The 26,706-nt window shown below is 40.4% G+C and overlaps 1 protein-coding gene across 3 annotated transcripts; it reads left to right on the top strand.

The window, feature by feature from the left end:
• The first annotated feature begins 876 nt into the window (after nucleotides 1–876).
• Nucleotides 877–26,529, top strand: ccdc50a (coiled-coil domain containing 50a). Of its 3 annotated transcripts, XM_061826376.1 has the most exons (13): nucleotides 877–1,221; nucleotides 7,283–7,345; nucleotides 10,685–10,814; nucleotides 16,414–16,507; nucleotides 17,059–17,149; nucleotides 19,885–20,065; nucleotides 20,153–20,748; nucleotides 21,388–21,536; nucleotides 22,557–22,601; nucleotides 22,979–23,149; nucleotides 23,636–23,718; nucleotides 23,825–23,934; nucleotides 24,636–26,529. In XM_061826376.1, the coding sequence occupies exons 1-13, from the start codon at nucleotides 1,167–1,169 to the stop codon at nucleotides 24,653–24,655; spliced, it is 1,788 nt and encodes a 595-aa protein (XP_061682360.1). In that variant the 5' UTR covers nucleotides 877–1,166; the 3' UTR covers nucleotides 24,656–26,529. The 3 variants fall into 3 exon arrangements, with proteins under 3 accessions (XP_061682360.1, XP_061682358.1, XP_061682361.1); XM_061826374.1 differs by having other exon boundaries at nucleotides 19,885–20,748; XM_061826377.1 differs by lacking the exons at nucleotides 19,885–20,065; nucleotides 20,153–20,748 and having other exon boundaries at nucleotides 889–1,221.
• The last annotated feature ends 177 nt before the right edge of the window (nucleotides 26,530–26,706 follow it).

The raw sequence follows: 26,706 nt of genomic DNA on the forward strand, positions 1-26,706 counted from the left end.
GCTGCTGGCCCCCTTTTCACCGCTGCCTTTTTGGTATCCGATGTGCCAAACTCTAAAATTACAGTACTTAGCGTCGGTAACGGCTCAGAGAATGTGTTAACTGTGCAGCCATCAATCGGGTTTCAATCAAATTACCGTGGGACTGATGAAAAAGGTCATGCTGGCCTTGCAGTAAGTCAACTTAAAATAATTTAGAGCTACATATAATTAAGAATGGACACCATCTCGACGAGTACTCGAATGGTGTTCTTGATTTATGTTGTAAATGGACCGTTAATGACAAACGATTATTATTATTACAGTTGATGGATGGGTTGTTCAAGAAACGTGTGGGTAATGCCTGACACTAGAGGGCGTTGTTTCATTAGCATTACACCGTGTTGTGTCAAGCGATTCGTCCAGCTATCCATTTTCTGGAGCACTTCGTCTGTTTTGCAAATACCTGGCTTTTGTCGCTGGGACAGGCTAGCTGTGTGTTCAATTCCTGATTTAGAAGCAAGTGGATTTGTGGAGTCATTAAAAAATATCATTCATTCATGTTTACTTCCGATTGACTTATTCACGGTATGCTCACAGCTGCTGCAGGCGGTCAAGTGAAAAAAAAGCAACTTCGAGTTTCAAAATCTAGCTCGAGCTGGGGCGGAAGTACAAATGCAACCCTTCAAAACAACATTAATATAATGGGAGTTCTTCAACTCTTTATTGTAAAGACAGGTCTAGACTGTAGAAGCAGGAAGGATAGAAAAACTATATATATTCTTTTAGAATAAATGGAAAAAAATCCAAGATTGATACGCTTTTAATACGTCCCAAGGACCCGTTTGGGTATTATTATTTTGACAAGTGAAACCAGAAACCGTGTGTGATGGCACATGTTAGTCTGGAAGACGTGAGACAAGAAAGCGACGCTTGTCAAAATCCGACACCCTAGCACGGGCAGCTTTGCTCCTGTCGAGAAAGAGAAGAAAAGAAAAAAAAAAAGAAAAGAGAGCGAGAGGGGTTGGCCACCGAAACCAATCAGACTCCGTCCAGCACCTGAACCATTCGTCGGATTTTTTACTTAAAGCGATCATTCAGTTGGCGGCCGGTGGTGGGAAAAAAAAACAAACAAAAAAAAAAAAACCCAAAACGTAATTTACGCTCATCGGCTCCTTATTGGTGACAACATGGCTGAGTGTAACGTTAGCATCGACCAGGAGAAACTACCTGGAGTGAAAGAGGGTAACGTCCATAACACACTTTACTCACGTCTTAACATGTATGCACGGGTAGCACTAATGCTAAACGTTGCCCAACACAGGTGTTTGCCCGTCTCGCGCACGGTTAGCATAGGTTGGTCGCAAATGCTAGCACGATTGGATAAAATCTGAGCTCTAAATAGAGTCTTTTATCCGGAGAGTCTTCATATATCATTAGGAATTTGCTTGGCACGGACGTTGGGTGGAATGGGTGAAAGCGTGTTGGGCTGTTAAACAGATCTCTGAAACAAGGGTTTTGTATGTTTTCGATTGTGCTGCAGACGTACTGAGCTCGATCCAACATATTTTTACTACAACTTGGCATCCAGCTATAACTATATACTTGTCCAACTGTTGTATGATTGGCGCCTTGCCTTGCTAATAAGAGTTTTGAAAATACAGCACCGCCCACAGCCTCATTCTCCATCTCGCCACACAGGTGAGGTGTCATATCAAGATGGGAGCATGTATGGCAATATGGGATGTTGTAGATGTGGAAGGCGACAGCTGTTCACTTGGATGCTCGTTATTCCGGTCACAGAAACGATCTTGGCTAGTCTGCAATAGGGTATGTTGGTGCTGATGGGGCGGGAGAGCTGCATGGAGAAGGATGCTGTTCATGTGTTTAAAAAAGGTTCATGACATGCCTGACATACTGTACTTAAACTCGCAGAGACAATTGTATTCTGTGACTTGTTATCCCAGTTTAGTACAAGAGTACTTAGCTTTTTTTTTTTTTTTTCTAAACGTACTATTTGTGGAACTGTTGCTATGGTCAATATGAATTTATCAACCATAATGCAATGTAGCTTTACTAGTTAAGAAGATTAAGCGTATGGTAGAGACATGTTAATCAAATCCCAGCATGCTCTGTGAGTCACTCGGAGCTTTGATCGTCCAAGCATCTGTTCAACCAGTCAGCCACTTAAGCTGGGTTGCTTATTTTGTTGAAGCATTTTGAATGTCTCTGTTTTGTTTTGAAAAGACAGCTCTTAAACTAGTACACCAGTATTTTGTCAGTTTTTGATTATCAAATCAATTAAAAACTGTCGTGATAAGTCATTCATTATTTGGAACCGCATTTAATTTTTAAAATTGTCGAAATCCTCGGGATTTCAGTTTCTCAACAGTCACTATTTGCAAGATTTCTCATTATCCATTAAACGGGACTGGTTATATTTCATTGAAATAAGACATTTGCACAAAGCAGTTTTTTGCTTTGTAAATCAACAAGCATTTTTGCCCTTTTGTCTGACCAAATCAGTAACTTGATCATAATTCGTTTTTTGCAGTCACTTTGAAATAATGTACTGACTTTGAATAAATAGACTGTTTTTCCATTTTCAGGTTAATCAACAGATTAACTGATTAAAACAAGCCCAATTCTTCAAGTAGCTCATCTGAAAAGACTTCATCCTTAGAACCAGAAAGTTATCCCAACTGATCCTGGGCAAGAGGCAGGGTACACCCTGAACTCCCTACTAGAATATAAGTGTGTGTGTATGTATGTATATATATATATAATTTTTTTTTTTTTTATAGTCAGCCAGAGCTGCAGGATTGGGAAGTTATCAATGTCCTTTCACATTTGTTGCTGTCACACCGTTGCATGTTTATGTTTACACGTTCAGGGCAGAAGTCCTGTTTTTTGTTTTAATTTGTCCCAAAAATAAACCATTCAAGCAACTTTTTGAGATTGTAGGGTGAAAATTGCAGTAGGGACTGAATGGGTGGCAGCAATGTGGAAACAAAATGCCAGCATTTTAAGGGTAATAGCTAGGCTTTACACAATCATGATTTTATGGGCCGATTCACCTATCAATGAGTTAAATTAAAAAAAATAAATCACCGATTCGATTACAGGATGGCGGAGCAATGTGTCTATTTAAATGACCTGTTCATTTGCTGTATACACTTGTGTACTTAATTGTTCCCAAATATATATTAACAATAACGGGACAAGCTGGAAGAAATAATCTATATTTGTTCATCTCTTTATGCCAATTAAGCATGCTGACAGACCAGCCGTATCGTATAAAAATTACATGAACATGCCTCTCCTGAGTAGCAGTGACCACCAACACACGTACACCCCTATTTTCGTCTTATAATACAGTCGTCGCAATCCACTCTTGTTGGCGTAGCCACTATAATGAGTCCATCCAGTCACATTTGAGTTGACGAGATAAAGCCAAATGATCGTAAAAAGCGGGATGCGGTGGTATCGGAATAAAAAGTGTTTATTGCAGTCTGACCTAGTGCAATTGTGAAAAAGCAAATTTGTCTTGTCTGATCCAGGAATTACGCATCTATCCCTTGCCAGGGGTCATGTTTTTTTTTTTTTTAAATAACTGTATTGGCCATTAGATATTTACTGTACTAGGTCAAAAAGCCCCAATATAAATGCTGCTATATAAAAATAAACTAGCTTTTAGATACAGTTATACCATGCATGATTATAATGCGGTGTGACCAATCTTTTGCGGAAGAGATCAATGACAGCATTGATTGGATCAACAAACAGTGATAAAACAGATTAGCCGATCGTTGTAAAATGGCAATTATTGTCCGAATCTGATCAGGCCAATAAAGTGTAGTAATAGCCCGTCAGCATCATTGGGTGGAGATGGGGAAAAAAAAAACAATAGGAACTAGTTGGTTTTTGGACCTGTGAAGTGAGGTCTGAATTTTGAGGTATGAACTGAACCAGTTCATTTAAGAATGGATGAACTGAAGTTTGAACTCATTGGGTAAAAAAAATGAGCTTTCCCATGCCTGATGCTGTATTAATTCACATAGCAATTGTGTCTGTGTGTGTGCGTGTGTGCAGATAGATTCTTACATGCTGTTCTGTTGTAAAATCATTATAGTATTAATGCATTGAAACACCATGTAATATTTCTGCAGTAAATACTTCCAGCCAAAACACAAATTTTGAAGCCAGAAGTGAAAACTGAACTTCTGCTGTTTTTAGTTGCAACATAATTGTTTTAAGTGTATGCTTGTAAAATGAAGAAGTCACAGAGAGGAAACCACACTGTTACTTTTTTTAACCTGCATATGCAAAGTGGAAAGTTAGCCAGTTGTCAGCTTGGTTTGTCTTTTTTTACACATACACTATGTTTTGATATTCGGTCAGCCTTCCAAATAATCAGAACCAGGTGTTCCAATCACTTCCATGGCCACAGATATACAAAATCAAGCACTTGGGCATGACCTTTTTTGCAAATATTTGTGAAGGAATGGTTGTGCTCAGGAGCTCAGTGAATTCCAGCATTGACTTGTGAGAGGATACTACTTGTGGAACAAGTCCACTTGTGAATTTTCCATACTCCTATATATTCAACAGCAGTATTGTTAGAATATGGAAGCATTTGGGAACGACAGCAAGTCTTCCACTAAGCGTGAAGCCACATAAAATAGTTCAGCGGATGCTGAGGCCCAGTTGCAAAGAGGTGATCAAGTTTCTGCTGAGTCAATCGCTACAGACTCCAAACTTTATGTGGCATTCAGATTAGCTCAAGAACAATTTGCACAAAGCTTCATGGAATGGGTTTCAATTCCTGAGCAGGTGCATCTTAGCCATAGATCACCAAGTGCAATGCAAAGCGCTGGATGCAGTAGTGTTAAGGACCCCGCAACCGGACACGAGAGTAGTGGAGATGCGTTCTCTGTAGAGACGAATCACGCTTCTCAATCTGGTGGGGAAGCCTGGGTTTGGTGGTTACCAGGAGAACAGTATTTGTCTCACTGCATTGTGTGCCAAGTGTATAGTTTTGGTGGAGGTGGGATTATCGTGTGAGATTTTGGACAGTTCCCTGCTCCCAGCATTGTGGGAACCGTTTGGAGCTGGCTCTGTCCTCTTCCAAAATCACTGTGCACCAGTGCACAAAAGCAAGGTCCATAAAGACAAGCCTTTGCAGAAGCCGTGACCGCCGAATCCGGCACCTCAGCCGGTGTGGCTCATTTTCGGCGCCGTGGTAGCTTATAATGGAGCCGAGCCGTGCTGCTTTAGGGGGTTGTTCATCGCCACCGCAGTACGCGATGGAAAACACCGTTTAGCCGAGGCGCTTTACTGCGCGCACATGGGTGAGTGAGGCATTCTTGGCTGGGTTCTTCAGAGCCGCCCCTGTTCGCGAGCCTGAAGTGGAGCCTTCGCTGGCGAAGCGACGCAGCTGTCCGACGTGCACATTGACATATTTCATACGCTGATCTTTTGTTACGTTATGAGAGACAGATTACGTGGTCCGCCCCAAACTATTATTTTATTAGTGGCTGTATACACACCTAGCTGTTATTTTTGAACCCACAAAGCTCTCGTCCTCTGCACCCGTGCAATCCATTTTTCACGACGAACCGGGTCTCTTGCAAACTTATAAAGGGTAAATCCATTCTCCCGAGTGTTCAAGCAATGTCCAGCAATGCAACGAGCCGTCATTTTGACTAACACGAAGGAACAACGAGCTACCTTCCCGGTGGTAAAACTAATGGAAACAAACGAGTCCAGTTGGGGGTGCTTCTTTCCTTTACGTCACTTCCTGCTTCTTCTCTAAAACAAATCCCTCGAGAGGATTTTCATGGCGGGAGTTACAATAAGCTGTATACGTGAAAATCATGTTTTGTGGTGAGAAAACACATAGGCCCATATTGGCTGCCGTTTTTTCATTAACAACATACTAAAAATCATCCATTTGATGACAGTACCCCGTTAAATTCACATGGGAGTGTCTGTTGTAGAACAAATAGTTTTGGTAATATTGTGTAGCTGTGTTTCAGCTTTAATGAGTACATTTACAGATACTTTCAGATGGGGATCCTTTCTTTTAATATACCATCAGTCACTTAAAATCGGTATTTTTCTAGATAATATTGTGAAGCATGCCTGTTTCTGAATGGAAATGGCCCAAAATGATCTATCCTTAGCATCAACAAAAACAATAACCCCAAAAAAACCTATCAACGTGCTGCTCAATTATCTGTCGGTTTTGGAGGAACATCTGTTCACGGTAACACTCAAATGACTTGGCGGTGTAAATGCCATTATTTTAGTGTTGATCCGAACTTATTGTTGCTTTAATCATATCGTACTGATGAGCCAGGACAGATCCATGATTGCAGCTGTACTCTAGTCAGTTGCAATGTAACAATAATGTGGTCTTCTTTGTCATCTATCTGTCACAAAATAACTCAATTTTGAGGCACATTTTTCAGTAACGTTTGTGTGGATTCCAAATTTTACAAATGTTTTAGTGGATTTTAAGTCAGTGGTTTTACTATACAGTATTCCATTTCATTTCTTTAGTGTCTTGAGTATTTGCGCAGATTGTACCAGAAAAAGAACAGAACAAATAAAGACCACACCCATCTAGCACTGATTTAGCATTAACATTTGTTCACATCACAATTGCTGGCATTCTGTGTTATCTCATCCATTAGGTACACAGCTCTGTCCACAACAGGACCCTATTTTAAAATAATTTTTGAAAAAAACGTGTATATACAGGCATGAGCATTTCACGGAAACGATCATTCCGTTACCGTGTCGTTACCCAGCCTGAGAAAACACGGAACCGAAAGTCCGTTTCCCAGATCTCTTGGCTTACTTTTAATAAAATTTGCCCATGTGTGGAATGTAAAACAAGTTCTCAACGAAATACAACAATCTGTATAAAACGAACCTACATGAACCCCTTTATTTTTAATGATTAAAACGCCCAGCTTTGTCAGTGCAGTTAACAAACAGCACCGGTTTCTGCTTCTGCGCTACGCATGCGCAAGGTCGAGTTATTCATATCCGGGTCACTCAAACGTTAGTCAAACATGTCGGTTGCTAAGCGTAAAAGACAAAATGCTCATGCCTGCGAAGGTTTTATTTTGAAGTACATGTAAAAACCGGTTCCCATGAGCATTATCAATGGGAACTGAAAAATCGGTTCCCACCGTTTCCCAGGACAAAAATCAACGGAACCGAAAGATCGGTTACCATATTTGCCGAAATCCTCATGCCTGTATATACTTGTTTAATGTTGTTTCTTTTCTGACAGTGTGCCGAGACTTTGCTGTGCTGGAAGACCACTGCCTTGCCTACAACCTCCAGGAACAAGAGAGTAAGCAAGCGTTTCCTTTGTTTCCTTGTTGCCGATGAGAACAAGGGAAGAAGAAATCATTCCCTTGATCTAATCTTTTGTTTAAAAATGAGAATCCTGCACTTGCCATCACAAATATTACGTCATTATTTACTGTTTTTGATGAGTCGCTTGCAACAGTCCTGGGCCAGCATGTTTACGTAACTATGAGCAATGTCTTTAAAACACAACCGCACAACCCTAGGGTTTTCTCTGGATAAAGTGTCAAGCCGAACCCAGTATGTGGGGATTGCGTTACTTCAAGATTGTTGTAGCTGTGATTGCTTATGGACACAATGAGTTGAACCCTATGAAAATATTGTACCCTGTATTTACACTGCAGGGCCCATTTCGGTTTGATTTAGTTCCTGTAGTTTATTTACATAAAAATGAACTTTGACCATAATGACATGTTTGGTTTATGTGATAAGATAAAAACTTTTCAATATCATTTCCACATTTCATTTTTTTTTTTTTTTTTTTACAAAACTTTATTTCAACATAGGTCAAGATTGTTTGCGTCACAGTGCATTCTGGGCAGTAATATCAAAAGGAATTGCGCCCAGTTTCACCGGTGATTTTAGTAGTAGCTAAAAGTAGTGCCAGTGACACTGATGAAGACTGTTCAGCCTTTTCAGTTCGAGTCTGTGTCGAAGACGTCAGGCGAGAGAAAGCAAAGCAGCAATGAAAATTGATATGAGAATGAAAATGACAGGCGTGAAGAAGCTCGAGTTGGTCTTTTTCGGTGGTGTCTTAATGACTGCTGCAAGGCAAAGCTAACTGAGAAAGAGGACATCTGCTATAAAGAGCTCAGTTTCACTTCTGCCACTATGTTCACTGATGCTATAAGGTGGAATAAATGTCCTCTGTGCTACCATCACGCTCTCCATTGATGATGATTCCATGTTTGAGCAAGTAGTTTTGGGTCCTTGAATTGTGAGTGTACATTAGCTCACCATTGCACAGCTAACCGGAACGTTACGTTTTAACTTTATACCCACAATTTATGTGCTTTCTGTCCAAGGTCAATTGAGGTTTGTTTTTGTCAGTATGTGCTGTGACTATGAATCTTTCATAATAAAATACTCATAAGCCAGAATGTGTATGACAATGTGCACATTGGAACATTAGTGCATATGATGTCGCTTGAAACAAAAAAAATCTACTTGTCTTGAATTCGGCTGTTTTCGCTCTGTGGCTGTGAATGTTAGTTATTAGAGCTCAATGGTGTTTGGTGCAAAGAGCAAATTTTCCCCCTATAGCTACTCAATTCCGCCAATGCTCCTTTGAGCCCCCCACCAATATTTTCTGCAAGTTAAAAGTATTGCACATTATATTTACCAATTCTTCTGGTATTTTAAGTGCTCAAGCTTTTCTGTTGGTCCATTCTCACGCTATTTATGACTAGAGCGGGATGTTCACCAGACAGTATCCTATAGATTACTGGTGGAATTGAAAGTGTGTCACGGGGCTGGTTTATTGGTCCAAAATGTCGAGAACTGCCATATTGGCTGCAATCAGCAAAGTAGCGGTTCAAGGAGTACATGATGGCAGCTTTGGGAAGTTGAGCTACTGTAGTTTGGGGTATTTTGACGATAGCATGTCACAGACATTATGAAACCTGGGAACAATTTTAAATGAAGAAACTATAGTTCAATTGAAGGCCCAACCCTAAAATAACACTTTTCTGCGTCTTAAGTCTGTGTAGTGTTCAGACAATTGAATTAAATCAACCCATTTAAGGTTAGTGATCTCTGACCAGGACTCTTCTGATTTGAGCCTGAAAGGTTTGCTTCACCTTTTGAACACAAAAGTTGCTTCCGTGATGTTGTCTACATAACAGAAATTCTTTAAAATACCATAATTACTGGCCTACCGAGCGCACTGGATTCTAAGCCTCACCCAGTACATTTGTAAATGAAATACCATTTGGTACATACATAAGCCACACCTGTGTAAAAGCCTGAAGTGCCCACATTGAAACACGAGATATTTACAAAGACAGATTCTACACAGAGCAACATTGCAACAACACAGTAGCTCGAACAGAGCTGGTTTGAAAAAAAAAAAAAAAGAAATTAAAAAAAACATACCGATTAAAATAAATAAATAAATAAAAAATAGCTGTGGCAGCTACACAGTAGCAAAGCAGTAACAGCCACTTTAAAAAAAAAAAAAAAGAATTCACTGAGTTGCGGCAGTAACACAGCATACACACGCTAGCGTGGTGCTAACAGGGCCGGTTAAAAAAAAACATACTGGTAAAAATCACTGAGATGTGGCAGCAACACGCTAGCAAAGCGCTAACGCTAGCCTAGCGTTAATAGGGCCGATAAAAAAAAAAAACAAAACACTGGTAAAAGTCATTTCCTCGCCACATATATTCCACTGGTCTCACTCTTTTTCCTTTTCCGCTCGAGTGCCCCCTTGCTGCCGCTAGAAGAAATGCACAAATCAGCCGCATCACCTCATAAGCTGCAGGGTTGAAAGCGTGTGAAAAATATAGGCTGGACATTGCAGTACTTTATTCACTACAATCGTTGAATTGAAACTATGTATGAATGTATGTTCATGTCTCCTGTGCAATTGTCCTTGCTGTTATTCAAAACAATATTCCAGTATCCAGTCCCTCACCTTGATTCCTCACAAATTTGGTCAGTTGTCCTCTGAATTATGTTAAACCTCTTCAAAGTCTGCTTGTGGCGAAATGTTGAGTGATAGACTCCGTTGCTCGTTCTTCAAATGTTTCATGCATCATATGCTGTAAACAATGATTCCTGAGGGGAGAAAAAAAACTAAAATCAATACTCGATGACTATTTCCTCAATTTTCAACAGCAATGACTCACCATGCTCCTTGTTTAACCTCGGCAACTCGAGAGGAGCAATGTTTTGTAGCCTTGCCGTAGTAAATTATGAGACGTAATTTGGGCCTCTTCACAAGAAAGCGGGCTAGAAGATGGATAGTCAGGTGAAACATATCTACCCGTACAAGTGAGTGATGCTGTCCGCCCTTAACAAGCGTTGAGAGTGCATCAGACAGCAGGATTTATCTTCTGTTATGGGCACAAAGTGGATTTCGCTAACCTTGGAATGGCACTGTGACCACAAACATCCATTTATTGTGTCTTCTGAGTTTATCACCAGAGAGTGTCAAGTCCACGTCCTTGGCATTCGTCTTGTTCTCAACAGGCAGTCCAAACAATATACGCAGATGAACATAAACTACGGGAACAGTAAATGTCGTTTACCATTCCATTGTGTGAAGACACTGCTTTATTAGGGCAGAGTGGAGTAGAGCAATGTGTTGTCTTTGTTGCAGTTGAGAGCCACTTGGCATCCAACGTCCACAAGAGCCGTCTGGTGCAACAGGACCTGCAGGTGGCCAAGAAGTTGCAGGAGGAGGAGGATGAGATTGCCAAGGTCGTGATCAAGAAGCAACATGTTGCCATGTGGGTGTCACAAACACACTGACACATTCTGCTTGTTTACATGTAAAACAGGCCCAGCATCAGCCAATGTGACATTCTTTGATAGCATAGATTCATAGCTTGCAATTTGATAATTAGTGTATTGAGTTTGTTTTCCAGCACCATAAGGGGGGGTTAGGTGTTCTTTATTCATTGACATAGTTTAGAAAACTGAAATGCTCAAATATCATGACAATTATTGGTAAAATTGCATTTATGGCTATGACTGCAGAGTTGACAACCTATAGAAACTAATTTCTAGAGCAGTTTGTATGAACTGCTATGTTTAAAAAAAAAAAAAACAATAAATTTACCAGAGGACTTTTTTTTGAGTATATTTGGTAGGATAAAAATAAAAATGCATACCACTCGGTTGTGCAACATAAACATTACTTGTAATTGTTTGTACATTAAGGCTTCAGTATTTTTTATGTGAATGTGTTTTATCGGGTTTGGCTGTGTTGTAGCTGTTCACTACTTAATCATTCGGTAGCAGCAAAGCCTTTAAAAATCCCAGTCTGCTGGAAAGCAACAGGAAGACCTCAAGAATAAAGATGACATTATGAGGAACACATATCTGAGGTCTTGGTTATGAGGGTATGAGGATATCCATGAACAAAGTAAATAAAAGACTGCTTCTCTGAATGAAGAGTTGCTGATTGTGTAGTGGTACGTTCACCTGACTTTGGTGGAGGCAGCATGGGTTCACTTCCCACTCAGTGACATCGTGTGTGTGTGTGTGTGTGTGTGGTGTGTGTGTGTGTGTGTGTGTGTGTGTGTGTGTGCGTGTGTGTGTGCGTGTGCGTGTGTGGGCACTGTGACTGACTGGTGACCACTTCAGGGTATAGAGCTTGTGCACGTGATGTCACCATTTTCACTGTGCCATATTGCCGGTCAAACAGAGCTGCTCGACATTGTGGGAGACTTAGAAGCAGAGGTGAATATTTACAATACCCAAGACCTGTTGTGCTGTTGGTTGTCACAACAGACGAGACAGATATTCAAAGAGATCATTTTATGGAATACCAGCTGAAAAGACCTGAAAATATCGATTGATTTTGACAATTAAACATGATGGATGGTGCCCAACCAAGATACACACACGCCTGTGTAGCAATTGCTTCATTTCAGGAAGGAATTATTCTTCTCAATCTCAAATTACCAAAAAGTATTTGTAATGCTAAATTGGCAAATTTGAGAACAATGTGTGTTGGAAAAAAACTGTCGCAGAGGTTTACGGAGGTTAACTCTGGCCACAATCACTTCCATGTACTTTCCAGGGAGACGATGCCGTCCTCTTTTCTTTTTCAATCATAGTTAATGAATGAGTTTGTGTAAAACCTGGGGTCATTTATTTAAATATTGGCATTTGTATTGAATACTAGCGGAAAACTTCGATGGATTCTGGCAAAGGTCAACGTGCCGTCAAACACACTTCCGCATTCACGAACCGTCAACCGTCGTCTTTTTTTCAATCATAGTTAATGAATGCGAGTTCGTGTAAAACCAGGGGTCATTCATATAAATATTGGTATTTGTATTGAGCACTAGCTGAAAAGATCGATGGATTCCAGCAAAATTTAACCTGTCGCCGAACAAACTTCCACGTTCACAAGCCGTCAAAACTGTCACTGTGGGATTTATTCCTGATGAGAACAGATCCAGCAGCAAAGTATTCGTACGCATCCAAACTTTCATACGCTTTCAAACTTTTCCTTGTAAATCTCAACGGCTTACTCACCAGATCCATGTGTATATACAGTTGTCCAAGACAAGCGGAAGCGAATTAACAGCCCAATTTCTTATCAGCGTAAACATTGACTTTGGCCTTAAATACGGGTCCTCTATGCTGAGTTTATCTAATTTTTCAACGTACCGTTGTTTATTTTCACCTTCTAAATGTCTGACGGTATCGGACAAGACTCTGGGCATCGTCCGACAAGACATAGTTCCATGTCGTTTCCAACCGTCTTAGGATTGAACAATGCTTCGCTTGACTGGCAATATGGCGAGGTAAAGTCATGTAATTTTATGACGTAGGTTCACGAGCTCTATAGTCCGGATTTTGCACGAAGTTAGCTGGGATAGGCTCCACCACTCATGTGACCCTTGTGAGGATGATTGCCTTGGGAAATGGATGGGTGGCTTCTTGGAAAGCTACACTGTGCAAGTCTAGCTGTCTGGTACAGTTATCTCAGAAAGCAATGGACGACAAACTGTCAAACTGTTTGCATTCGGCTCATGCAACACAGCCATCTAGCAGCTGCTAATGATAACATGACAACAATGATAACTTTAAGTTGATTCCTGGAACAGACTACGAGAAATTTGGTCTTTAACAATTGCAGCCCATGCTATAAAATCTTGGGCATATCTTGATCAGACAGACTTACTACACATGTATTCTGGTACTGCTCTATCATGTAATTTAGGAACTTTCTCTGGGCCCCAAAAATCCTGATCGCGTAAAACCTTACTCATATATTGAGGGGCCTTGATAAGAATATGAAGAAGTTTTCAAGTCTAAACATGGTACTGGGTAACTTCCAAGTTGTTCCAAAATCAGTCACTCTGTACAAAATTATGTCAGAAGTGATTTATGCCAGATTCAAATTTTGGCCATCATAGAAACATTATTCATACATGCAAATCAGTTGCCTTTCGGCAAACCTCGTAATTTTGAACTTGAAATCGGTAATTTACGTGAATCGTATAGATTCATAGATCGGGGTTGGGGGTTCACCTTCACTGTTGCCATCATCATTGGCTGTTTCATACTACTTAAGTGCTGGCAGCTAGATTTATTGCACATGTCCACCATTCACACACAGATGTAATTCCTGAATATTTTGCAGCAAATTCCTATTCAAGTGCATTGGCCTGTGGTTCTGCATGTGCATTGGGACTTGGTTTGAGTAAGTCAGAGGAGTTGACAACACCAGGGGGAAAAAAAAAAAAATCTAAGTAGCGGTACTTTTACTCCGTTGCAATGATCTAAATGTCGCTTGCTACTTTTGTCAATTATTCGTTATCAACTCATTTGTTGATAGGCTTCGCCTTCCGCATTGGGCACTGGCTGCCTCTATCCAATTTAAGCGTTTGTGACATTTAAATCTAGTTTACCAATCAAACGACACAACAAAGTCACATGACCTCACACAATGTCTTCCACCGAGCTTCCTGGACACAGCTATTCACATTAGATAAGCCTGTCCCGCAAATCAATGTGCGTATGTGGCGGCCATGTTGGGAACTTTGTTGTTAAAATGCAGTCAATGGCACTCTACTCTTGTTTACATTTACACAAACAAAAACAGCACCATTTTTTTGTGTGTCCCATTGGGCTGTTAGAGCAAGCAGAATGGAGGCTCTGCAACCCTTTTAAGTGAGTGACTAAGAGGCATGGCACAGCATTTTTCATGTATTGTAGTATGTCTGGCACTTTCTGCCCATACGTGGATATTTCAGCTCACTTATAACTTGAGAAAACACTGTGCAGTTTAAAAAAAAAAAAAGTTTAGACTGCACTCACACATAACCCTCCAAAATAACATCAGAATTTGCACATTCGCTTTTTTTTCTACAGAATATTCCAGATTGCATAAATTATCCATCCATCCATCCATTTTCTTTGCCACTTATCCTCACGAGGGTCGCAGGGAGTGCTGGAGCCTATCCCAGCTGTCAACGAGCAGGAGGCGGGGTACACCCTGAACTGGTTGCCAGCCAATCGCAGGGCACATACAGAAAAACAGCCATACTGACAATCACACCTATGGGCAATTTAGCGTGCCCAAGTAATGTTGCATGCTTTTGTGATGTGGGAGGAAATGGGAGTGCCCAGAGAAAAGCCAGACAGGCACGGGGAGAACATGCAAAATCCACACAGGCGGGGCCAGGTTTGAACCCGGGTCCTCAGAACTGAGGCCAATGCTTTACCAGCTGAGTGTTAAATAAAAATAATCTTTGTTGGGGCTTGGGGACCCCCTTCCAGCCCTCCAGAGCCATTTTTTTTCCCAGGCAATGTTAAAGTAATATTTAAAAGTTCTTTACTGTCACCCAAGTATATGAATACATCAACCACACAGTATAATGAGAAATAAAACTAAAATAAAAGATACCAGATTGACATACAAGGAAGATGTTTTCATAAATACTGTCACCTAGTGCTGTTTTCTAGGTATTGCTGGAAATTGTGTATTGGCTTAGAACATATTTTGACAGTGTGCTTGTGCGTGGCATGTGCCTTTTAAAATTAATCTATAGCTCGTTCTCTGGATATCACTACTGTGGCTTCAATGTTGGAATTTTGTTGTGGCTTCACAAATGTTACAAAAAAGTATCAAAAAGAATTTGTGGTGGTAATTGTCCAGATTCTAACCTACCTGCTGTTGGCATATTGTTTACACACAATAATGATTTAAATTAGAATTTGTTCAACTCTTAAAGCATTCATTATACATTTTGGTTCCTCTCCAAGCTGCCATTTTTTGCGCCAGTCAACAGGAGATTTCACTGTTACAGTCAGTTAACAACACGTTTGTTTCCCGCACTTGCTGCTTGGGCTAAGTGGATGTGAGAGAACTGGCCCTACATGGCAGGTACTAATAGCTTTTTCCTCAGATTTTGCGGTAGTGCCCCACCTTTTATCATAGTGTCAGTGCAGACATTTGCATGGCCCACTGCAACATCTGGCCTATTGCTATTTAACAATGGCCCCCACCTATTAGGTGTGAAACACATTCTGTGCTCTGGATTTTAATGGGACGAACCGACTGAGTCATAGTTCAGTGTTGTCACAAACATGTCCTTAACTCATGAAAGAGTCCTATTGGGATCTTTAATACTGGGCTTTGGCAATGGACTGACATGCCTTAGTGAAGTATATCTGCTGCTTCTGCCTGATCACGCATGCTCTCTCCTTTTTTTATGCTAAACCATATGTACAAGAGCAATATTCTGCACCGCATTCTGCCTTCAAGGTTGTCCTCATTTGAGTTTGATCTCTTGTACTAGGAACTTGGTACCTACCTCCCTAAATGAATCTCTCATTAGCACAAAAAATTTATTTACAATTGGAACAGTGCATGCCCATAGGCTGCAGAATTCTAGATGTGTTGAAGGTCACACGGACATGAACCAATCACAAATTCAGCAAAGACCAAGTAAACTGAAAACAGTTTAATACCACAAAATGTTGCATAATATTAACATTATTCATATGTAAACTAATTTGATGATTGAACACAATTTTCCATTACATTTGCAATACAGTTAAAGAATAAGTTCGTGCACAGATAGCAATGTAGTTTCATAATTTCAAGGAAAGAAATGCATCTTAAAAAGTTGAATTCCTTTGTGCAATGCAGTTGAATTTTCTTGTTTATAAGGGCCTTCCATTTGAAATGAATGAGGACGTGTCTCTAGCTGGCAGCATTTTTTTCCCGTCATTTAAACAGTTAAGCAAGATGAAAGACTTCACCCAGGAGCCAATTGTCTGATTTCAGTTAATAAGGTGGTGTTGTCCTCTATCTCCTCCCTGCGCTCACCCACATACACACCAACTGACGTTAAACTCCAGAGAGCGCCAAGATAACGAGATGGCCCAGGAGATTCAGGACCAACTGGTCCGACAGGCTGAGCAACAACGACGACAGCAGGAGGAGAAAGATGCGGTAAGGAGAGATGTACACAAACACACATTACACTCACAACTTAGTATGACTGTAATGCCGCACCCGTTGGTTAAAAAGGGAATTCCTCCCCAATCCAAATCTTTAAACTGCTTTAGGGTGTAACTTGTACTGCCCTTACACTCTGACATCAGACATCTTATTAATATGCAGGGATCCTTAAAAACTGCAAGAAATATGGGATTTTTGAAAATTAATCTTAAAAATGACACAATTTTAAATTAAACTATCATGGGCAGAGAACGAGACAGAACAGGGGGTGAGAGGCGCCTTTTAAAAAGGTTTACGTTAGCTCTCGTTAAACTTGCTGTTACCATGTACAGTATATATCAGCAAACGTTAAAACGTGAAGAATCGGTTATATAAAATTAAAAGTGGGACTGTTCATTTTCATTTGCTGTTGCTTTTCAAAACACAGTCACAGTTCGTCCTCTGTATCTTTGTCGTGCGTGTGTGTGTGCGCGCGCGCGTGTATGTGTGTGTGTGTGTGTGTGTGTGTGTGTGTGTGTGTGTGTGTGTGTGTGTGCGCGCAGGCTATTGCTCGTAAGCTTTATGAAAAGGAGATGAAAGAGGAAAGACGACGACAGAAACACCTGGATGAAGAGTACTATGAGAATCCAGAAGGTGAGAATAGTGCTGCCTGGGGCTATTCCACTATGGTATGATTTAGAGCCTATTCTGAAATAATAAGTCAACAGCATTGTTTTTCATCAACCAACTTACCTGGCCATACATACAAATCAGTTGCCTTTCGGCAAAATTCCTTTTGAACTGAAAGTAAGCAATTTATGTACATCATATAGATCTGACTTTTTCCTGGGCCAGAGAGTTGCCATCGCTGGTGTAATCGGGTGTTTCATACTCCTTTAAAGCTGGCTGCTAAATCAATTTCACACATCCACCATCATCACAGATTTAATTGTGAATATTATTCCGTGGCGGACTGATATGCGCCCTGAGGTTCTGCCCCTGTGCTCAAAGTCACAGGCGTTGACCAGATCAGGAAAACAAACTTCAGCCGGTTCTGCTGTTAATAAGTCGTGGTACTTTTACTCGTTACAATGATCCAAATGTTGCTCACTACTTTTATTTATCAATTATTATTATACTGTATATTGTTATTGCAATGATTTTGTGTGGGAGAGAACGACTTAGGCTCCCACATAGGCTCTAGTTTGCTACACTTGTTTACATTTAGACAAACATAAACAACAGCTTTCATGTATTGTTGTATTTGGCAGTCTGCCCAAACATGGGCATTTTAGCTCACTTACAACTTGAAAAAACACTGCAAATAATTGCAGATGTTTTTTTGTAGTTTTGACTGTCCATACATGCAAAGCAATATCAAAATTTGTATATTCACATTTTATTTTGTATGTTTTTTAATTGCTCATGTTGTGCTTTGAAAAATTCGAAGTTACTACATTTACTCAGTATGAGTAATAATTTCACTGCCCACTTTTTACTCTTCAGTAATTTTTTTGTCAGGCCCTTGTGAGGAAAGGCATCTTGGCTAATGGCTGGATGGACTATTTACTTTTACTTGAGTCACATTGTCAATTAACAATGCTCTTACTTGAGGACAATGTTTGGCTAGTCAACCCACCTCTAGAACGGCTATCCTTTTATTGCCACTCTTACATTTTAAGCAACATTTTTGCTGTTCAGATCAGCCTGTGTGAAATTTGTTGCACTGATCTTTTGTATTTTTGCTTTGAGGTTCTACAGGCCTTGGTCCTGGTAGTTGTCCCAAGTAATAACGCAAAGCACATCTAACATCGGTAACGAGAGCTGAGCCGCTACTATGTTCTGCGTTAATTAGGAAACGCAGCTATGATTAGCCAATTAGTTTACTGATGCTGTTGTTAAATGTATTAAGCAACAGAGCGCTGTTTAGGATTGTCACAACACAGGATAATAAGGGCCAATAAAAACAGAAAAACATTGTACTTAATTTTCATTGTCGATTCATTTGGGATTAGCTTTTGAAATTGCTAATAATGAAAACTGAGGTGAAACAGTGATTTGTCACTATTTTTCCAGAATGTGAGCACATAAAGAGGTGTATGCTATTCATGCGGCACAGATCGAAGCAGGTATCGGATGCAATTGGAAATGGGCCTGGCTCAAGCTGGAGCCCAAAACAATAAAGCAAAGAAGTGAGGCCATTTGAACTGTAATCTTAAAATTGTACATCAACATGTGCATAAGTGTTGTAAATATGTTTTTCTCTCTGAAGAATTTAGATTTTCCTTATTGTGCTCTTAAGAGTCTTCCAGATTGTTTAATTTACGTTAAAATATATATTATTTTAAATTCCTGCGGGGCCTCAGGGGATGCCCCCATACGCCATACTATTCTGGTCAGACATGGTTACCTAAAACCTCACCTAAAACATTTAATCTCCTGTTGAGTGGAGGAAGTATGAAAGGATAACTTACAACAGTGGGCAGCCATTGTCAGCAATTGATATGAAAACGGGCCATCTTTCACATTTTTGATCGCATGGATACATCGTATAGCCAAATACCAAGAAGGTCATTCAATCGAGAATTTGAGAACATTTCTGAAATTGTTTAATTTTTTTTTTTTTTTTAATGTGCTCATTTTTATTTTTTGTGACAACAAATAAGTGAGTGGGATGGTGTTTGATGACTGTAAAACAATGTCGACAATGATAAACGAATATGAGCTGTTTGACTGTTTACTGAGCTAACTTGTTTAGTTTGAAGACCATGCATTTGGACGTCACAGGATGGAGTGTTTTAGAGCCAATTCCGGTCGGCGTTTTTTTTTTTTTTTTTTTTTCCCCTGGAACAAGGAACAAACCAACAACAATGGCGATCATCGAACCGTGCCTGCTATAACAAATGGACCTAGATCAGGCAAAATAGGGCAAGAAGGGATTTATCCGGGCCTGATCATCTCTAGGTTGAAATGCATTATTGTCCATTTTAGATTTTAACCTGTCAGACATGATCATAAATTATTAGGTACTGCACTCTAAAGCATAAAGTTTTGGCTACTGCAATATCTTTATTCTTTCTACACTTCATATCACGTCCCATCATGTCAGTTCCCAGTTTGTTCCTTTTGAAGTCATACATTCTTGTGATCCTCCATTCTTTTATTTAAATACATTTCCACTGACTTGATGGGCTATTATTTCAGGATACTAACTAGTACCATATTATGCCCGCTACTTTCTTCCTTGGCAGGTGCCCCCACTAATTTACTAACCACGGATGTTCATATTTTGTCGTTGTTACTTTTCACCTCTCAAGTGCCATTGAACCATCTTTTTTGTTAAATGTCACCCTCTTCCCAACATGTCTCCTTCATCTACTTACGATCAGCTGTGAGACAACCCCTCGACCTTGACAAGCCCACACGTCACACATCGAGCTCCCCAGGCCCACACGATCTGTATTCTCCAGTGAATTCCCAACGTGATTACTCACCAGATTCTAGTTTGGTAGAGTCAAAAAGGAGCAGGAATCCGAAACAGGATCCAACAGCTCTGCACAGCCGTTCCAGGTATCCCGAGCATTTCGTGGGTGGAGAGGGAGGGCGGGCCAGACATGCCGATCCATATCCAGATGACTTGCTCTCCCCCAAAGGCAGGCATGGGGACAGGTATCCCAATTATGAACCCGCAGAAACTAGGAGACCACGTGACGTAAAGGCAGAGGACACCGATAGAGCGGTGAGAAGAAAAGAGAGGCCGGCTCATTCTCCACAGAGTCCCAAGGAAAGAGACAAGGGCTGGGATAGAGACCGGGATAGGAGACCTGACAGAGAGAGTGGCAGGGAAGTAGGACATGACTATCATTTGAGGAAACATCAAAGGTCAGACAGGGAGCAGGACAGGAGGATGGCGAGAGGAGGAAAAGACGGGGAGCACTCCAGAGATAGAGGACATAGCGAGGACGGCTATGAAGTGATAGAGAAGCACACACACAGAGGCAAGGATGGACAACAAGCAAGGGCGAAGAGCAGGGAAACGGTGCGTGATAATATCAGCGAGCTGAGGGGGGGCAGAGTGTCCCGTGAGGAAGAGGAGGATGACACGGAGAGGGCGAGGATGGCCAGGGGTCGCCAGTGGGTTCAATCCGGCCCCGACGAGGTGTTTGAAGAGCACAGGAACAACGAAAAGAGAGGTGGCAGGAGAGATTTGTGGGAATCTTCCAGGAGTCGTACACCCACCAACAACGAGACAGGTACCACCCTGAGCCTCCGTCTCAGTTCTGTGGAAGTTTGCGTTGGTGTGTTGTGGTTGCCTGTTGCTTTGCCAATCTCAGGTGGTGCAATGATCTAAAAGCTCTAATGAACACATGACTGCTCACGGTTTGTCAGCTTGATTTTAATGACTTGAAGTGATTGTACTTGCTGCTTTTCTGTTGTATTCACTCTCTTTCAGTCTGATCATATTTATAATGCTTAGAATTAAGTGGGTGAAGTTATGTTTTGGGAGAAGTATTGCTGTATTAGTCTAGTAGGAGTGCAAGTCTGTGATTTTCAAAATGGACCTCAGGGCTGCTCAGCAACTTATTATTCTGCTTGATCACAAAAGTATTCCAAATGATTAAATACAGTGTGAGAGTGCATACCCCCGCTGCCCTTTTAAGTACCTTCATCGCTTCATAATCTCCCATTATCAAGAAGAAATTCCTGTAAATTTGAAGTGATTGTCTTGGCTGTGATAATCAGTTGTTGAGACATTTCCACTGCTTTCTTGTAACTAAAAGAAACGCTCAACTGAAGGTTAATTTTTAAGTTCAAAGTTTAATGTTGCAGCTTCTTACATCAAGCAAGTACTCCATTGATTCTAATCAGTACTATAATGTGCATTTGCACAGGTCAAATTGTGCACAAAGAGAGTGGAGCAGTTGTTGAAGCAGAGTATGGACTCGGCGAGGCCACAAGGGACCTGACCAAGATGGATTTGCGTGTGCAGGAGCTCAAGGACTTGGAGGTGGCCAAAAGAATGCAGGAGGAAGAAGTCAAGGTGAATGTCTGAATAAATGTGTTTACACAGAGCAGCCACATGATTTTGGTTGTGTACTTGCACTTTTAGTTTGCATGAATTTAGAACTGCTCTGCATCACACTGAGCGCATCTTATTAATTGGCGTTATTGGAACTGTGTATTGTGCAACTGGTCGTTAATGTTGTTCGATCAGTGTAAACTTAAATTAAGCATAGCTTAGTAAGCAAAGTAGGCACTGCAGCATTAGGGTGGTGATCCATTCCCATTAAACTGCACACCAATCAGAGGGATCCTAAAACTGTCTCCTGTCTAGACTTGTGCCGTTCGTGATGAACAATGACATCATATGCCAATGATTCAGTATTTGACACATTTTACTACAATCTGTAAAATTTATGTACAATAATTTATCACCCAGCTTGCTGAGGATAAACTTAAAAGTCTGTGTGCTTAATGTTCTATTTGGATGTTTTTGTATCAGGTTAAACTGTCTCATCAGCATTTTACCCATTTTGAATACAAACCCCAATCCCAATGAATTTGAACTGTTGTGTAATATGCAATTTAAAACAGAACACCATCATTTGCAAATCCTTTTAAACGTACATTCAGTTGAATACCCTACAAAGATATTGAATGTTCAAATATTGTTTTTAATCCGTTATTTTTTATTTTATTTTTTTTGTAACGGCTGCTGCACATTCCAAAATGTGGGCCTCTAAAAGCTGGAATAGGCATAGGCATGTTTACCACTGTTCTTTTAACAACACTCAATAAGGATCCTAGTTGTTTAAGCTTTATTGGTGGAATATTTTTTCCCAGTCTTGTTGCTGTACGACTTCAGTTGCTCAACAATCCGTAGTCTACGCTGTCATATTTTATGATTCATAATGCGCCACACATTTTCAATGGGTGGCAGGTCTGAACTTTTACTGATTCTATTGAGAAACTCTAATACTCATTCACAGATGCTAAATTGTGTTCAATCAGTTGAAAAAACACAACTCGCAAAAGAAGTGATTGATTTTGTTTGTTTCAGGCAAGCAAGAGCCATGTGCGTGCAGCCCAAGTTGCACAAGATGAGGTACCTGGCCAAGAACTTTTTTTCTACACTCTTTTGATATTGCTCAGCATCTGTTTTCATATCCAATGATGAATAAGATGACCCTGTGACTGTCTACAAATAGTATTTTTGTTCCTCCATGTCATTGTTATTTTACAAGAGTTATTGTTGGTACAAAATCCTTCATTCCATATCACTGTCATGTGGTAAAACTCCTGTGTCTAAATTTGGTCAATTTTTGATTTTCTCATAAATTAATACTATCCCTTTGTCCCCCTGTGGGTTGATTTTTTTTTTTTTTTTTTTTTTTTTTTTTTTTTTTTTTTTTTTTTTTTGAGATACGAGGAATCTGTCTGACAGCGTTGATAATACTATCAATGCTATTTTACCTAAATCAGGAAATGGCCCGGCTGCTGATGGAACAAGAGAAGAAGGAGTACAGAAAACATCGAGAACGTGAGAAAGAGCGGGAGAGGGGACGGGAGGAGAAGGTACGGGAAAAGGACAGGGAGCGCTCGACCATGGAGAAAATGGCTTTGGAAAAGAGGCGACCGGAGGGAGACCATCGGGTGTGTTTCAATTGTTTTGTTGTTCATTGGTAGTTCTAATTCTATTGGGACTTTTAGAAGGTACATATCAGAAAGGAAAGGAATGATGCTTAGCATTTACAAACCGCTGTAGACTAGAAGTGTATATCCATCCAGGACTCTCGTTTGATGTGTGTCCTGCGTCTGAGACAACCAAACATTAGCAGGGACGGATGAAGTAATTTCAATCTGCATCCGTGATGATAAATTGCAGGGAACTCGTTGTTCTTGGGCTTGGACTCATTGTTTCCAAACATTTGCATCCTGGGACTTTCATAGTCTCAAGTGTAAAATGATCTTTGGCCATCCATTTTCCATAGCCCTTGTTCTCATTAAGCTCTTTGGTGAGCTGAAACAGAGCATTTAACATTTTTTTCCTCTCACAGCTTCTTGCATTAGATCTCATTTGGTGAGGTACACCTAATGTTTTGACTACTGAGTGTGTTTGTTTTCTTTATCGGTTTTCAGTCAAATTCGGATGACGTTGTTCGACCTCGAACCCGAGAAGACCATGACCAGCAGAGGCACAGGAACCACCACAAGCCTACCAAGTAACAACACTCTTCACTTCTCCATTCAGCCAAGAAGCCTAAGTGTCCAAATTATATTTTGTATCATTTGTAATATTTTGATTGAGTGTCAATGTTGACTCACCAGGCCATCTCATCCTCGCCCCCATGAGTATGAGAATGTGAACCCTGGTTACGGCTATGCCGACCACGGTGCTCCCCAGCGGGTGTCTGCCAGACCTGAGGCCGCGTACAAAGGTAATTGGTTCTACTCACTGAACGCAAATAGTCGATTTTTGACATGGCCAACACCCTTCGTGCAATTTGGACAACTTGCAAGAAACGTTTTAATAGATCACTGTAAATGTTGTTTATGTATGTTAAAAATATTAACAGGCAATGTATGAACTGCCTTAAGAAGTCAATATCAAAGGCTGTTCCCCCCCCCTCCCCCCATTTTGATTATACATCATTTATTGTACAGGAGGTCCTAGATTTAGAATAGAATAACAAAACAATGTCAGACGCATCATAGTCTATCATTAACCTATGCTAAGTTGTTGGGAAAGTTTAAAAAAAACACTCTTGGGCTACTGTTGTAAAACAAAATGAAAAACAGTAAGGATGCTGGAAAATGAGCATACTTTCTTGTGCTGCGGGATGGTTAGTAATGTTGAAATGTCATCCCAGGTGTGTCAGGCAAGTGTTCCAGGGATGGTGATATATATTGTTTCCATTATTTTGTATGGGAAAGATAATTGCAAACTATAAGGAAAGTAATTGTTTCACCTTGGAGGTATCACAGTAATCACTTTAATCAAGCTACTCTTCACTAACGCGTTAAGAGAAAGAAGCCAGGATAAATGATGCCAGCTGTAATAAAGAAAAAAGTGATTTCAGGAAAAACCTCAATTCTAGTTGCGTGAACCTGCTGATGGATGTCTCGTCTACTTTTACAGGTGCCTATTACAAGCGGTGACTCAGGCTCCAGACAGGCTGTGAGTCCTCCTCTGTCTTCTCCCTTATTTATCCTCATCTTTGTCCATTCACACTCTGCTGACCAAAAGCCTTGGGACAATCTGAGTTGGCAATAGATGTTTTTTTTTTTTTTTAAATTATTAATCATCTCCCATACCAGCCCCACTATGAGAAAACAACCGTGCAGGAATCTCACTCATCTTTTTAACCCTTTTTTGGGCATGGGGGGAATAGTGTATTTATTTCTTAAATTTAGATTGTCATACCTGTCAAAGAGCCCGAAGACCAGCCTCATCTCATCCCGTCATCCCCAAAGTTCCTGGCGGTCTAAACAGAGGCTGCATTTACTGCAATGCGTCATCACAAGGGCTCCGGGCCTCTGACCCACGCCGCCCCATCCGCTCACATTCCTTGACATCTTTGTTTTCACGGGACGTGCCTGCTCAGTCCGGCGCGGCCTCCACATTTGGCAGCTGCTTCTTCCACCTTAAAAGCTGTCGTCATTGGTGTGCCATGAACAAAAGTGCAAAGGAGACATCTTTTTTTATTTCATTTTATTCTATCAATCAAGATGTTGGCAATTGATCCTTCACTTGTCGAATAACCTTTTTTTCACACTCCAGAGGCTTTTGATAATGAATGGATTATATTCTGTGTGACTCACTGTTCCTGCTTTCATTATGGCAGAACATTTTAAAACTACAAGCCTTTCAACGTCATATAAAATAAACAAAAGCAGGGGTGGGGAACCTACGGCTTGTGGTCCATTCATGGTCCGCCAGAGCTTTTGATGTAGCACACCATACAGGTCTAAAAATGGATTAAATTGGACTGGAGCTGTTACAAAACCAACATTGCCATAAAATAGAACAATAGGCATGTTTTTGTTAATCATAGTGAAATAGTTATGAGCACATCTACCATGTTTGGGTTCATGCAAGTAGAATGGAAATTGGCCATAGGTGTGAATGTGAGTGCAAATGGTTGTCTCTCGCTCTGCCCTGCTCAGTCAGTCAGGCTTTGGCAAATGAGAAGTGCAAGATCATTGCTTGTGCTCGTGAGACTGAATATCTGATTATTCATTGCTGTGTGAGTGAGAGATTTTTTTTTTCATGTGCTACCAAACTTACCAAGAAAGGGAACAGTCACAATCTTTCATACTTCTCTGCTTAAAAAGGGAGATGTTTATTTTTATAATTTTCTGCTCTTCCCTCTGATTTGTTTTTATTATTATTTTTTTTTTAACATAATAGAAGCTCATTTGGAAGGAAGGCAATGCATTCAAGTGAATCTGCTTGGAACAGTGACTTCAAATGCACACCAGTCCTCAAACGTTTGTTTTTACTCCATGTTCCATTCTGTTCATATTGAATAAGGTGAGCGTGTAAGGAAAAATTAAATCCTTAAATTGGTTTTCAAATGAAATATATCACCTTCCTGCCTCTATCTCCAGCCGTGTCATGTATGAGTCAATGGTTCATTTGTAATGTGTATCGTAGCTATTCTCAAAATGGGATTTGTGCCATATTTGTCATTTTTTAAGCACTCGTGAATGAAAGACTGGGCCTCCAAAATCAATTTAAGAGCGCCACCTTGTGGGGTTATTAAGCATGAGCACTTGTGAGTATGTGTTTGTTGATCTTTTCTGATAATGGACATTGGGAAATAGACAGAACTGCTCAGGATGTGTGTACTAGTTTGTGATGTGTATTCACTTCATGTCCAATATTGAACAGATCGTTTTCTTTTTTTTACTTTTTTTTTTCAACAGGGCTTATATGCAATCTCGTCTTAAATCAACACGTGCTGGAACAGTTAGGTGATTGCTTTTACTTATTGCATCAAAAATTGTAATAAAGAAGCTTTCAAAGTTGGCGACCTGTTTTAGTTTTCATGCCAGGGCTTCACTTAACCACAAGTATCATACTTTAAACCTGCACAGCAGGTGTTAGTTTCATTCGAGCCTCTCCTTCAAGACAAGCTGAAATAAAATCTGCATGTTAAATAAAAGTGAAAAGAATTAGGTTACTTGCTTTCGAGGTGAATTCTGTG

Source organism: Syngnathoides biaculeatus, chromosome 7 (assembly GCF_019802595.1).
Source record: "Syngnathoides biaculeatus isolate LvHL_M chromosome 7, ASM1980259v1, whole genome shotgun sequence".
NCBI classification, from domain to species: domain Eukaryota; kingdom Metazoa; phylum Chordata; class Actinopteri; order Syngnathiformes; family Syngnathidae; genus Syngnathoides; species Syngnathoides biaculeatus.